Raw genomic sequence first — 13,445 nt, 5'->3', positions numbered from 1 at the left:
TTGGTGGGAATGCAAACTAGTACAGCCACTATGGAGAACAGTGTGGAGATTCCTTAAAAAACTGGAACTAGAACACAATGTCTTCAAATGAGAAAAATGTGGGCTATGTTAGCATTTCCGTGACTCTTATGGTATTTTCCCCACTATTTGAAGTAATTTGTGTTACTTTATTGAAATGGGTACATTTTTGTAACTTTCATTTGCAGGAATCAGGAACCCCAGCCCTAAAAGGCCTTTCCTTTACTGTCAGACCCGGTGAACTGTTAGCTGTGGTCGGACCTGTAGGCGCAGGAAAGGTACGTTCTGATGGGTTTTGACAGCTTGATAACAGCCCCGGTTATATTCTCAGAGTGGAGCCCAGAGCTGAGTGTGACTCAGTTTGAATTCAGTGTGTCTAGAACAGTGTTTCTCTAGGTGTATTCTGTGGAGCATTCATTTTGTGAAAAGGTTTTGTGGCAAATAAATCTGAATAAATGCACACAGTGTTTTCCTTCTTGGTGCTTCACATTGCCCAGTTGGGAACCACTTGTAAAGCACTGAACATCTCAGTGAAGGAAATTATTGATGTGACAGCTGTTCAGAATGGATGGAGACAATGGGGATTTCTTTTTGTCACAGTGGCCCCTCCAGGAAGTCTGGAGGTGGTGCAGGTTCTTCCAGGAAGTTCTGAGCATTTCCCCACGTGACCTGACTTGGTCCTATCAGTGCACATGTAGTGAATGTGCAGCCACGTGCTGGAGATAAAGGTACAGACATGAGTCAGGGCTCGACGCCTCTGCTCCAGAGCAGCAAGGTTCTGGGATGAGACAGATACACAGGCAGGTTATTTCAGCCCAGGGCAATGAGCACTCTGATGTGTAGACACAGACAGAACACACCTATGTGTTGTAAAAAATTTGAAATTTGCACATTGACTTAGTCTCATGTGTTTTGTGCAACAACATACAGAAACTTAAATGTGGGATATGTACATGAAAGGGTGATGATTTCCTTTATCATGGACTTTTGCTCTGCAGACACAACTCACTTCATAGTTTAATTCATCATCTTTGTTTTTTTTTAAGATTTTTAAAATTTTTTAACTGAAGGATAATTGCTTTACAGAATTTTGTTGTTTTCTGTCAAATGTCAACATGAATCAGCCATAGGTATACATATGTCCCTTCCCTCCATAAAATTTTTTTAATGGTGTTTAACATAAACAGTTTTTTTTTTTTTAGTTGTTCAACTTTACCTGTCCAAGTAAAATTTGAAGCTACTGTATTACTTGCTTTTTACTATTTATCCTATCTGTTCGCGTGTCTTTGTTTTATTTAGTTATTTATTTGCTTCTTTCCTTCTTCTTGGATTATTTTCTATTACTTTATCATCTCTCTCCATTAGCTTGGAAGTTATATGTGTTTTTTTTTTTTCCCAAATCTTCCCACCCTCTCCCTCTCCCACAGAGTCCATAAGACTGTTCTATACATCAGTGTCTCTTTTGCTGTCTCGTATACAGGGTTATCGTTACCATCTTTCTAAATTCCATATATATGCATTAGTATACTGTATTGGTGTTTTTCCTTCTGGCTTACTTCACTCTGTATAATAGGCTCCAGTTTCATCCACCTCATTAGAACTGATTCAAATGTATTCTTTTTAATGGCTGAGTAATACTCCATTGTGTATATGTACCACAGCTTTCTTATCCATTCATCTGCTGATGGACATCTAGGTTGCTTCCATGTCCTGGCTATTATAAACAGTGCTGCGATCTTTGGATATATTATTTACACATAACTTAAAAAAATAAAATATTTGTTTATTTGACTGCATGAGATCTTAGTTCCAGCATGTAAGGTCTAGTTCCCTGACCAGGGATTGAACCCCAGCCCCTGCACTGGGAGCTCAGAGTCCCAGCCTCTGGGCCACCAGGGAGTTCCCTATACATAGCTTTTTAAGAACAAGTATTTGTCAAATAAAGGATATCCCGGATGTAGGAACAACTGCATTAAACATCAGATATATGAAATACACATCCTGTGGGGTTGCTCTACTAGAAAAAGATGTTAAAGATTCTTAATTAGTCTTTGCTGAGTAGAGCACTTCATTTGGGGGAAACTCAGGCAGCATAGATTGTTATACTATTCATATTCCTTATCAACCTTTAGTTTACCTTGACCAATGGTATTATTTTTATTTTTATTTTTATTTTTTTAATCACAATCACCAGAGCAGTACTTTATCCTGTTCTGAAGGAAAGGGTTCTACTGTGTATCAAGCACCAGGGTGGGGTCGGCTGTGCTGCAGGGCATGTTCCATCCTGAGTGCTGCCTGTTCATTTGTGTGTTGCCATCTGTTTCAGTCATCACTGTTAAGCGCTTTGCTGGGGGAGCTTTCCTTGATCCAGGGAAATGTCAACGTCCACGGGAGGATTGCGTATGTTTCTCAGCAGCCCTGGGTGTTTCCAGGAACTGTGAGGAGTAACATTTTATTTGGGAAGAAATATGAAGAAGACAGATACAAAGAAGTAATAAAGGCGTGTGCTTTGGAAAAGGTGAATAATGACTTTTGAGCTGCATATACTCAAATTTCAAATAGTGATAATGTTGGTTTAAACTCTGAAGTTAGTTGAAATTTCTTTTTAATTTGAAAAGTCTTTGATTGTTGCTCAATATATTTGCTGGTCTTCTGGGTAAATATGCAGGCACATATGTTGCTGTTTTAATCCTGATGTGATAACAACACTCACAGAATAACTTTGATGGGGGGCTGTGTGGTTGTTTCATTTTGTGAAATTTCATTCATTGTTTTTGGTATGGAGGGCTGTGCCACACGCCTTCCACAATCTTAGTTTCCTGACTACAGACTGAACTCGGTCCCTTGACTACAGACTGAACTCGGTCCCTTGACTACAGACTGAATTCTGTCCCTTGGCAAGTGAGAGCACAGAGTCCCAACCACTGGACCACCAGTGAACGGGGGATTTCCTCATTCACTTTTAATTTCTTTTTTTAATGGACAATTGCAAAACTTTGTAAAAAATAGAGAGCATGGTGTAATGAACCCTCATGTACCACCCCCCCAGCTTCAGCCAGGAACAGCTGGTGGCCAGTCTGGCTGCATCTCCAACTCTGCCAGCCCCACCCCCACCCCGGATTATTCTGGAAAAGATCCTAGACCTCAGATTAGTTCATCTGCAAATGTATTATTAGTTTTCTCTGAAAGATAGGAAAGCCTTTGGGAAAAAATCACATTATTTCACCTGAAAAATAACCCAGATTCCTGAATGTCATCGACCTGCTAGTCTCTGTTTACATGTCCTTAGTCATCTCACTGAGGAATCTCCTTCAGTGCCCCTGGAGGCAGCCTGCACATGAGGTCTCCCCCCTGACCCTTGGCTCGTGCCTCCTCAGGCCTTTTCAGTCCCTAGGTTTCCCTCTCCACTTGGTTTTGACTTGCATTTGTATTTTTATTTAAAGAAAATAGAATACTTTAACATTTCTTCTTAATACTGCATCTTTTCTTTGGGGGAGAGATTGTTTTCAGAAATGGCATTGCATTTCACAGAAAATGACAAAATTAAACATTTAATTCTAGCTTGGGATTTAAATGAAATTAGTGAATGAATGATGAAAATTGAACTTACTTGAGAGGGGAATGTAATTTGGCAAAAAGGAAGAACAATGTAAATACTGATTAAACAGTATGTTACTCTCCTGGGTTGCTCCCCTTGAGTCTGTTGAGTCCAGTCTGTACATCCGAGTATTCTTCTATACTGTGAGAAAGAGCCCAGGACAGACTTTCAGAGGTGAGGAGTTAAGACTCCAAAACCTCCTTCCTGAGGAAATAGAAAATAGTAATTTTGCTTGAAGCACAGCTCAAACATCATAGATTGTATCATGTGAGTAGCATTTTACAATAATGTTGTTAAAACAGAATTGCTCCTTTAATGGGCTTCTTTTCTAATGTCAAGTTAGTAGGAATGAGCTAGATTTGTATTAAATGGTGTTGAGACTGTATAAGAAAAGAAGAGGGAAGTGCATATAGAACAGTGAGAACAGTAGCTCCCATTTATTCAGAGTCCATATACAAATCATTTTTCTGTCTTTCACCCCTGTGTGTGCACACATGTAAGACGGTATATGAGTTATTGATACTTTATCAGTGTCTTCAGCATTAACATCCTCATTTTGTAGTTGGTAAAACTAAGGCTTGGAGGATCAAACAGCTCATCTCAGCTCAAGTTCAGATCCCTTTCTGCATGACTCTAGACTCCATGCTTGTCCTTGGTGCTGTGCTGCCTCTCAGTTGAGGAAATGTATAAGGAAGAATTTTTTTAATTTATTTATTTTAATTAGAGGCTAATTACTTTACAATATCATATTGGTTTTGATGTACATTAACATGAATCCCCCACGGTGTACACGTGTTCCTAATCCTGAGCCCCTCTCCCACCTCCCTCCCCATACCATCCCTCTGGATCATAGAGCAGGTGATAGATGAAGGTATAAGGTGGGGTGTGGAGTAAACAGATCTCAGGCATTTCCTCTTTACTGTAATCACTTCCAGCCCCTAATGCCCAGATCAGACTCCAGAGACCCAGGCCAGGGTGAGGTGTTTCTTTCATGACTTTGCCTTACTGGTGAAGCTCAGCCCTTCTTTCTCCCCACATTTGAGCATCTCTACGGAAGAGATGGGACAGCGGCTGATATTCAGCTTTTTCCCTGGGGGTCAATGCTTTGTCGTAGCTACATGGGCTGATTGGACCAGTAATGTGGGCAGTGTTCTGGGGCCTCCCCCACCCTCGGGTGTCCATGCTGCAGTGTCTGGTGGGAAGGGGCCCTGCAGGACCGGGCTGCACAGCGATTCTTCTGTACATGATGTGACCATTATAAACATGGACTGCTTTCCTAGTCTGCGTGGTCGGAACACGGACACCTTCCAAATGTGTCTGGAGTGTGACGCCATCTCTGCATCCTCAGTGCTCCCTCTCTGGTCCTGACCACAGTCATCTCTCACCTAGATTTTTCCAGTAGCCTCTTTACTTATATTCATACTTCCCCTTCCCCACTTACTGCCTGTTTTCTGCAAAGCACAGGAGTGATTCCTTAAAAAACCCAAGACCATGTCAGTCCTCCCCTTCCTCCTTTACTGGAGTGACCCCAGGGCTCCTCCTGCTCTGGCTTTGCCCTCACTCCCCTCATTCTTACTCAGCTCTGCTCTCCTGCCTCCTTGTCCTGAACCCCTTGGGCACCTCCCTGTGGCCCCTGCACCCGCCCCTCCCTCTGTGAGGAGCAGCCTCTCCAGGTCTGCTAGAGCCCCCCTCCCCAGATCTGCTCTCAACCCCTCTGAGCAGAGTCCTCACACCCCAGTATGGACTCACTTCCCTCCTTCACTTTCCATTCGACTTCCTTTTCCTTTTCGTCCTTAGTTCTTGCACTCAACATGAAAAGAAACTGTAGGGACTTTGTTTCCTCGTGGCTGAATTCACTGTGCCCAGAACAATGTCTAGCATGTAGTCAGTCCTCAGTAAATATCTGTTAAAATGGTCAAATGCATAAATGCTGTGGAAAACTACAGAATGAAGAAAAGATTAAAAAAAACCCCGAGAGGTTTGTTGTTTTAATGTTCAAGGTTATCGTTATTCACTATGAAATAAGCCCATTATCATTGATCAAACACTTGTGGGGAGAACAGCTGCTGAAAGGTTAGGATGCTAGGAGAACACATTTTAAATCTTTTTCTTTTTCTATCTCCTTATAGAATTTGCAGAATTTGAAGGAAAGAGATCAAACTGTGATAGGAGATGGAGGAACCCCGCTGAGTGAAGGGCAGAAAGCCCGGATCAGCCTCGCCAGGTAAATGGGGTTTCAGTTGCCATCCGCCCCTCCTCCTCCATGGCTCCTAGTGGACGTGAGCACGCAGACCCCGCTCACCAGGTGGGCCTGGGTGAAGCAGGCTCTTGGCCCTTTCCCTGGGCTCCTGGAATGAACATGACATTGTTAGACACCATCATGATTCAGAGATGAGACTCAGGGAGTGTGAAGTATTCTATCCTGACATCTCTCTACATTTTCTAGAGCCGTATATCAGGACGCAGACATCTACCTCCTGGACGATCCGCTCAGCGCAGTGGATGTAGAAGTCAGCAGGCACTTGTTCGAACAGTGAGTTTGCTCCTGTTTTCTATCGTTTCTTCTTTCCAAGAGCCCTGTAGGGATCAGGGAAGGAAGCTCAGGAAAGCCTTTGTGATTCAGGAGACTCAGCTCATTGTGTGCTGCTGTCCTTCTCTCCCTTTATTTCCTCAAAAGAAGATCCATTGTAGAGAAATCTTGCATCATGTTGAGGTCAGGACAGAAAAATACAGCAGGTGCTTCCAGTGTGTGGAGCACAGTGGAGTCCATGCTTTAGGGAGTCAGGGATAGATGGCAGATTCTACCCTGTGACTTGCAGTTGATGGATCCAGATGCTGTGGACAGATCCACACCCCAGGAATCAGAAGGATGCTATCCGATTTTTAAATCATAGAGTGGAAGTCTGTAATCTGATACTTGGCTGCCAGTTCTTTTCCTCCATCATTCCCTCATCATTTAAGGCACATTAGAAGGTACAGTGTTTTCAGTACTGACATAGAGCTTCCATGGAAAGGCCTTGTTATCTTATGCTTATTATTCTTTAGGTCTGAAAATACTTAGCAAAGTCTAGAATTCAGGAATAACTTATCAGAGCCATACTTGATATCAGAGTATGGCTTCAATCATTTAATGTTGCTTCATGGATGCTTGTGGAATTAATACTTAGACCCACAATATAGGGTTAACTTGAACATGAATCTAGTTATCTAGAATCTTTCTTAAATCCTGACTCTCAATTTGTGATTCTGGAATTTGGTGTCAGTGGCTCTTGCTTGGCCATAGAATCCCTGAAACAGAACAACTACGATGCTTTTCTGTGTATAATATGTCTTAACATATACTGACTGAGGCCTTTGATGGAGTCTAAATTGGCCTCCTTGAAAGCCTCATGAACTTGCTTTTGCTGAAACAGCCGCCACATCTCCCCCCAGAGTTAGTTCCCTTGCTGTTCACCCTATAAAGACAATGGGCCTTCCAGCTACACTTAACACCCTGCTGTGTGCACTGAGTTAGATGCCCTTACAGATGTCCCTGCACAAAACCTCTCAGTTTATAAGGAGGACAGTGAGCCAGGAGAGGGGAAGGACCACACTGGGCAGAATAAGGGAGATAGGACGCCCAGCTCTCATTCCTGCCTCTAAGGAACCTGTCTCTACATGGAGCTTGTTAAGACAGATGCCTGGGGAAAGGTCAGCAGAGTCAAGCTTTAGAAAGTTTCAACACAGGATAAGTGTGTTGTGCTTATAAGTAAGTGCTGAATAGAAGCAGTAGTGGAAGCTGGAGGCTTTTATTAAAAATGAATGAATCGAAAAAAAAAATATGAATGAATCGCACTTCTACTTGACATTAAGAGTTTCCTTCAGTCATGAGGCTATATCCCAGGTTGTTAAAGTTTTACTGCTTTATGCTTGAATATTAAGTGGGTTCTGTCACCTAAAGAAGGTGAGAGGCCTTAGGCGAACTGATGCTGTCTCACCATGCTATGGATCCCGACGTGTTTCAGCACCACATCACCAGACCTTCACCTCCTGGTCATCAGCTTTTCAGGTCTGTCCTGATCAGACTGCCACACTGCTATCTATACAGCACACCCTCCTGTCTACACAGCTTACCCTCCTGTCTACACGGCTCACCCTCCTGCTCCAGCCCTTCACAGGCCACTGCCACTCCACCCCATGTTCAGGAAGCAGCTCCAGGTCCTCAAACAGAGAACAGGCTTCTTTGCCATCTGCCCCCATCAGCCTTTCCAGCTCGTCCCCTTACTCACTTGGTGTCCAGCTGTGCTGGCTCTGTGGGGGTCATTTCTCACCCTGTCTGTCGGTGCACACTGGTCCCTCTGTCCCAGAGCCAGGGAGCTCTGCAGCAGGACACAGGAGGAAGGTGAAAGGTGGGTCCTGCCTTTGCCTCCTGCTCCTCCAGGGAGTGCCTGTGCCCTGTGTCTTCCCACAGTCCTCAATAATAATGCTAAATAAATAATGCTTAATAAAAAGCATTATTTAGAAAAAATGTAAAGCCCTTAATTGGTCACTTTGGAATTATTTATATTACATTATATGTGATGGAATATTAGGAAGAAAACATTTTACAACTTTTGGGTTGATCTATCTTGGACATAGCAGCCCATCAGATTTGATTTACAACCACTTTCAGGGACAATTGGCAAGTAATTCTAAATTAAGGAGAAACAGTTACATTAAAAGCTTTAGTATTAAGACTGAAGAGGGCTTACTCAGTCAAGGAACTTAGTTACAAACATTGAACTCAGTTCAGTTCAGTCGCTCAGTCGTGTCCGACTCTTTGCGACCCCATGAATTCCAGCACGCCAGGCCTCCCTGTCCATCACCAAGTCCTGGAGTTCACTCAGACCCGTGTCCATCGAGTCAGTGATGCCATCCAACCATCTCATCCTCTGTCGTCCCCTTCTCCTCCTGCCCCCAATCACTCCCAGCATCAGAGTCTTTTCCAATGAGTCAACTCTTTGCATGAGGTGGCCAAAGTACTGGAGTTTCAGCTTTAGCATCATTCCTTCCAAAGAACACCCAGGACTGATCTCCTTTAGAAGGGATTGGTTGGATCTCCTTGCAGTCCAAGAGACTCTCAAGAGTCTTCTTCAACACCACAGTTCAAAAACATCAATTCTTCAGCACTCAAATTTCTTCACAGTTCACCTCTCACATCCATACATGACAACTGGAAAAACCATAGCCTTGACTAGACGGACCTTTGTTGGCAAAGTAATGTGTCTGCTTTTCGATATGCTATCTACCTTGGTCATAACTTTCCTTCCAAGGAGTAAGCGTCTTTTAATTTCATGGCTGCAATCATGAGCAGCCATCTGCAGTGATTTTGGAGCCACAAAAGATAAAGTCTGACACTGTTTCCACTGTTTCCCCATCTATTTGCCATGAAGTGATAGGACCAGATGCCATCATCTTAGTTTTCTGAATGTTGAGCTTTAAGCCAACTTTTTCACCCTCCTCTTTCACCTTTATCAAAAGACTTTTTTGTTCCTCTTCACTTTCTGCTATAAGGGTGGTGTCATCTGCATATCTGAGGTTATTGATATTTCTCCCAGCAATCTTGATTCCAGCTTGGGCTTCTTCCAGCCCAACGTTTCTCATGATGTACTCTGCATAGAAGTTAAATAAGTAGGGTGACAATATACAGTCTTGATGTACTCCTTTTCCTATTTGGAACCAGTCTGTTGTTCCATGTCCAGTTCTGACTGTTGTTTCCTGATGTGCATATAGATTTCTCAAGAGACAGGTCAGGTAGTCTGGTATTCCCGTCTCTTGAAGAATTTTCCACAGTTTATTGTGATCCACACAGTCAAAGGCTTTGGCATATTCAATAAAGCAGAAATAGATGTTTTTCTGGAACTCTCTTGCTTTTTTAATGATCCAGCAGAGGTTGGCAATTTGGTCTCTGGTTCCTCTGCCTTTCCTAAATCCAGCTTGAATATCTGGAAGTTCACAGTTCACATATTGCTGAAGCCTGGCTTGGAGAATTTTGAGCATTACTTTACTAGCGTGTGAGATGAGTGCAATTGTGTGGTAGTTTGAGCATTCTTTGGCATTGCCTTTCTTTCGGTTTGGAATGAAAACTGATCTTTTCCAGTCCTGTGGCCACTGCTGAGTTTTCCAAATTTGCTGGTGTATTGAGTGCAGCACTTTCATAGCATCATCTTTCAGGATTTGAAATGGCTCAACTGGAATTCCATCACCTCCACTAGCTTTGCTCATAGTGATGTTTTCTAAGGCCCACTTGACTTCACATTCCAGGATGTCTGGCTCTAGGTCAGTGATCACACCATAGTGATTATCTTGATCATGAAGATCTTTTTTGTACAGTTCTTCTGTGTATTCTTGCCACCTCTTCTTAATATCTTTTGCTTCTATTAGGTCCATACCATTTCTGTCCTTTATCGAGCCCATCTTTGCATATGTTCTCTTGATATCTCTAATTTTCTTGAAGAGATCTCTAGCCTTTCCCATTCTGTTGTTTTCCTCTACTTCTTTGCACTGATCACTGAGGAAGGCTTTCTTATTTCTTCTTGCTGTTCTTTGGAACTCTGCATTCAGAGTTCTGAATCTTTCCTTTTTGTTTCTCTTCTTTTCACAGGTATTTGTAAGGCCTCCCCAGACAGCCATTTTGCTTTTGCATTTCTTTTCCATGGGGATGGTCTTGATCCCTGTTTCCTGTACAATGTTACGAACCTCCATCCACAATTCATCAAGTACTCTATCTATCAGATATAGTCCCTTAAATCTATCTCACTTCCACTGTATAAGCATAAGGGATTTGATTTAGGTCATACCTGAATGGTCTAGTGGTTTTCCTACATCTCAAAGGGTAAAAATGAATCCTTTTGGATTTAATGAATTGATGGTGTTTGTGTCTACATCCTAGGGTGTGATCCTCTGATCACAGAACCAGTGTCCAGAGTGTCCACTTAGGACTTTTCTGTCCTGAGTCCAAAGTACATGACAGCCTGTGGTTAGGGAGGAGTGGGGAAGGGGGATGACCTTTACTGGGCAGATTGATGATTTGATTTCTCAGAACATGTGGGTGAGTTGTCATTGACATTGTTTGAGATGGAGAAACTGAGGTTTAGTAGCTCGTCTGACATCGTCAGTCTCATGAGAAGGACTGAGCTTCAGTCTGCTGCCTCCAGACTCTCCATCTGACTCACTCACAGGCTGAGCTCTGGCCCTTGTTTCTGAGATTTGCTCTGCAAGGGGCTTGGGCTCCCAGGTTACCTCTCTGGAGCCCTGACTATGGTCACCAGAGTCCTGGACCCAGGCTATAACTTCCTGGAGGAGTTGTGGACCCAGTAGGATGAAACGGGTTGAGTCCCTGTGGCGGATTCATTTCAATATTTGGTAAAACTAATACAATATTGTAAAGTTTAAAAATAAAATAAAATTTAAAAAAAATAAAAAAATAAAATGAGGAGCAGATTGAGGGGTTACTGTGAAAGGACACTTAATAATGTGAAGGACACTGAGGGGATTGTTGGGTTACACCTTGGCAGAACTTGGCAGCAGCTGTTGCTCTTAACAGGCAGGAGGTAATTACCAGTTTCAGGGGAATTGACATCCAGTTGGCTTGTTGGTTACCATGGAAACCAGCAGAGGGTCATGCCCCTCCTGCCCCTTTGACAAGCATAGTGGAGGGTTCTGATCTAAAGCTAGAACAGCCATTCGCTGGGCTCTGGGACAAACATATAGGAAGGTCAGTCACGTGAGGAGGTGTAGTTGAAGCAGGCACTGGTCAGGCAGGGGATGTAGAGAGGACAAGAGAAGAGCCATCTTGGGTGGTCTGACCACACAGGGGTCTTGGCTAAGAGAGTTGGTATGTCTTTTGATTTGTTGGTTGATTTCCACTCCGATTTGGGCCATTTGGGTTCCGTTCTTTCATTTCCATGTTTGGAAGGTGTTCAGTCCTAATGAAAGAAGAATTGCTTCCTGAATGGGACTGGGAATGTTGAAGAGAATGTTGAGGCCATGCCAGCGTTCATTTTCTGTCTAATATTATTTGGGGGGAAGGGTCTAAAATATGCACTCTGGCAAAGGTTATCAAGAAACTATTCATTTTTGTTGTTAATCTGTACATCGTAAATCATAAATAATCGCATAGAAAACTGCCTAAAAATGTACACTTTTTTTTCAAGGAGTTAAATAATTTTGTTTTTTTAACATAAATTTATTTCTTTTAATTGGAGGCCAATTACTTTACAATATTGTATTGGTTTTTCCATACGTCAACATGAATCTGCCACAGGTGTACACATGTTCCCCATCATGAACCCCCCTCCTACCTCCCTCCCTGTACCATCCCTCTGGGTCATCCCAGTGCACCAGCCCCAAGCATCCTGTACCATTTTTATATGACATAGATTCCTGTTCTCCTATTCTCACATAGAAATAACAGTGTTTTAGTTCAGTTGAGTTTTGGAATCTCAGTGTTGCTCAATTGCTTTTCTTATGAAATATATAAATGCTTAGCTGAGTTTTAGGTAAAAGAAGTTAGCTCTTGGCGCCTCCTTCACTGGATTGCTTTTTAGAATATTTTTTAGTGGAGCTGGAGTCAAGCTTGCTGCTGATGAATTTGAAGACCTTGCCAAATTCATTGATTTATGTTTGTATTAAATTTTGTCATTTATTTGGTATTTAAAGTGCAGATTTTTGACTATTATGTTGTCTTTGTCTCACTATGTTTTAAATGTATAAATTTTTACTTTGGTATATCCCCATTAATGTGCTTTTGCATGCCATACCTTTTATATTTGTAGGTGTATTTGCCAAGCCTTGAAAGATAAGGTCACAATTTTAGTGACTCATCAGTTGCAGTACCTAAAAGCTGCAAGTAAGATTCTGCAATTGGAAAATGTAAGTAGTTTCTAGAAATCTGTGGAGCTTGCTAGCACTCTCCTAGGAGTCATGATAAATGCCCTCTTCTCCCTCAGTTTTTTGCCCCCTTCTTCCCAGAGCTGGTGGTACTCATGCCCTGAGGATGAATTCAAAGACCATAGAAATGTCACTATTATGCTCTAAGCCACATAAACCCTAAAGTGTATAAAATTGCTACTGTAGAATTACTGAGTCATCACTGTTCTAATGAAATTTGTTAAGGATAATAATGCTATATTATATACAAGATTTTGTTTTCCCCTTCCAGGATTTGAGTCAGAGTATACTAATTTGGAAATTATAGATACTAAGACCCATTGTAACCATGTTATAGTCAAACGCAGTTTACTAAACATCTTCCATTAGCACCAGAAGTGAGGCTGGGTAGCCGAGCACCTGGGTCAGAGATGCCCACTCTGCTGGTGTCTCCAGTTGCTGGTCTCCCTGTGCAGGTCTCTGCCGGTGCCAGCCGGCAAAGTCGATCAGGTCCCGAGAATGTGCACGGCGGGGCTGAGAAAAGAAACTAAAGCAAGAGAAATCTACAACAAAGATGGGGTCGAGAGGTTCAGACACGTCTCCACGAAGGGACGCAGTCTGACACCAACTTTATTCAGCATCTCATATTTATACAGAAGAGCGTGAGAAAGACAAGACAGTTAACATTTTCTTTGTTTGACCTATACATCTTACAAACAGTCACAAGAAATCTTGAGAGCATGGGAATGGCACCCTGTTATTATTTCTTACACCAGATAACATTTCTCTGTGCGTGAGAAGTTTGCACAGAATGCCAGGTGCCTGCAGTAAATAAGCGCCTAATCTCTGGGGTGGCGGGACAGAGAGCTATGTTTGCAAGCAAACCCTCAAGGACTGAGGCAGCTCCCCGAGCTGTGTCCTTCAGACAAAAGACCCCGTT

At 42.6% G+C, this 13,445-nt stretch overlaps 1 protein-coding gene across 1 annotated transcript in view; it reads left to right on the top strand.

Annotated features, from left to right (window-relative positions):
* The window catches only part of LOC104984401 (multidrug resistance-associated protein 4-like), a gene marked incomplete at both ends in the record, with an annotated part of 30,884 nt that overhangs the window by 14,788 nt on the left and 2,651 nt on the right, over positions 1-13,445 (top strand). The window contains 5 exons of the mRNA XM_010834092.1: positions 207-296; positions 2,345-2,536; positions 5,746-5,840; positions 6,063-6,149; positions 12,412-12,508. Coding sequence (XP_010832394.1) covers positions 207-296; positions 2,345-2,536; positions 5,746-5,840; positions 6,063-6,149; positions 12,412-12,508 — 561 coding nt within the window. The remainder of the gene's footprint in view (positions 1-206; positions 297-2,344; positions 2,537-5,745; positions 5,841-6,062; positions 6,150-12,411; positions 12,509-13,445) is intronic.

Source organism: Bison bison, unplaced genomic scaffold, assembly GCF_000754665.1.
Source record: "Bison bison bison isolate TAMUID 2011002044 unplaced genomic scaffold, Bison_UMD1.0 scf7180017845385, whole genome shotgun sequence".
Taxonomy (NCBI): domain Eukaryota; kingdom Metazoa; phylum Chordata; class Mammalia; order Artiodactyla; family Bovidae; genus Bison; species Bison bison.
Note: the sequence above shows the minus strand (reverse complement) of the source record. Positions and strands in the feature narration are given on the sequence as shown.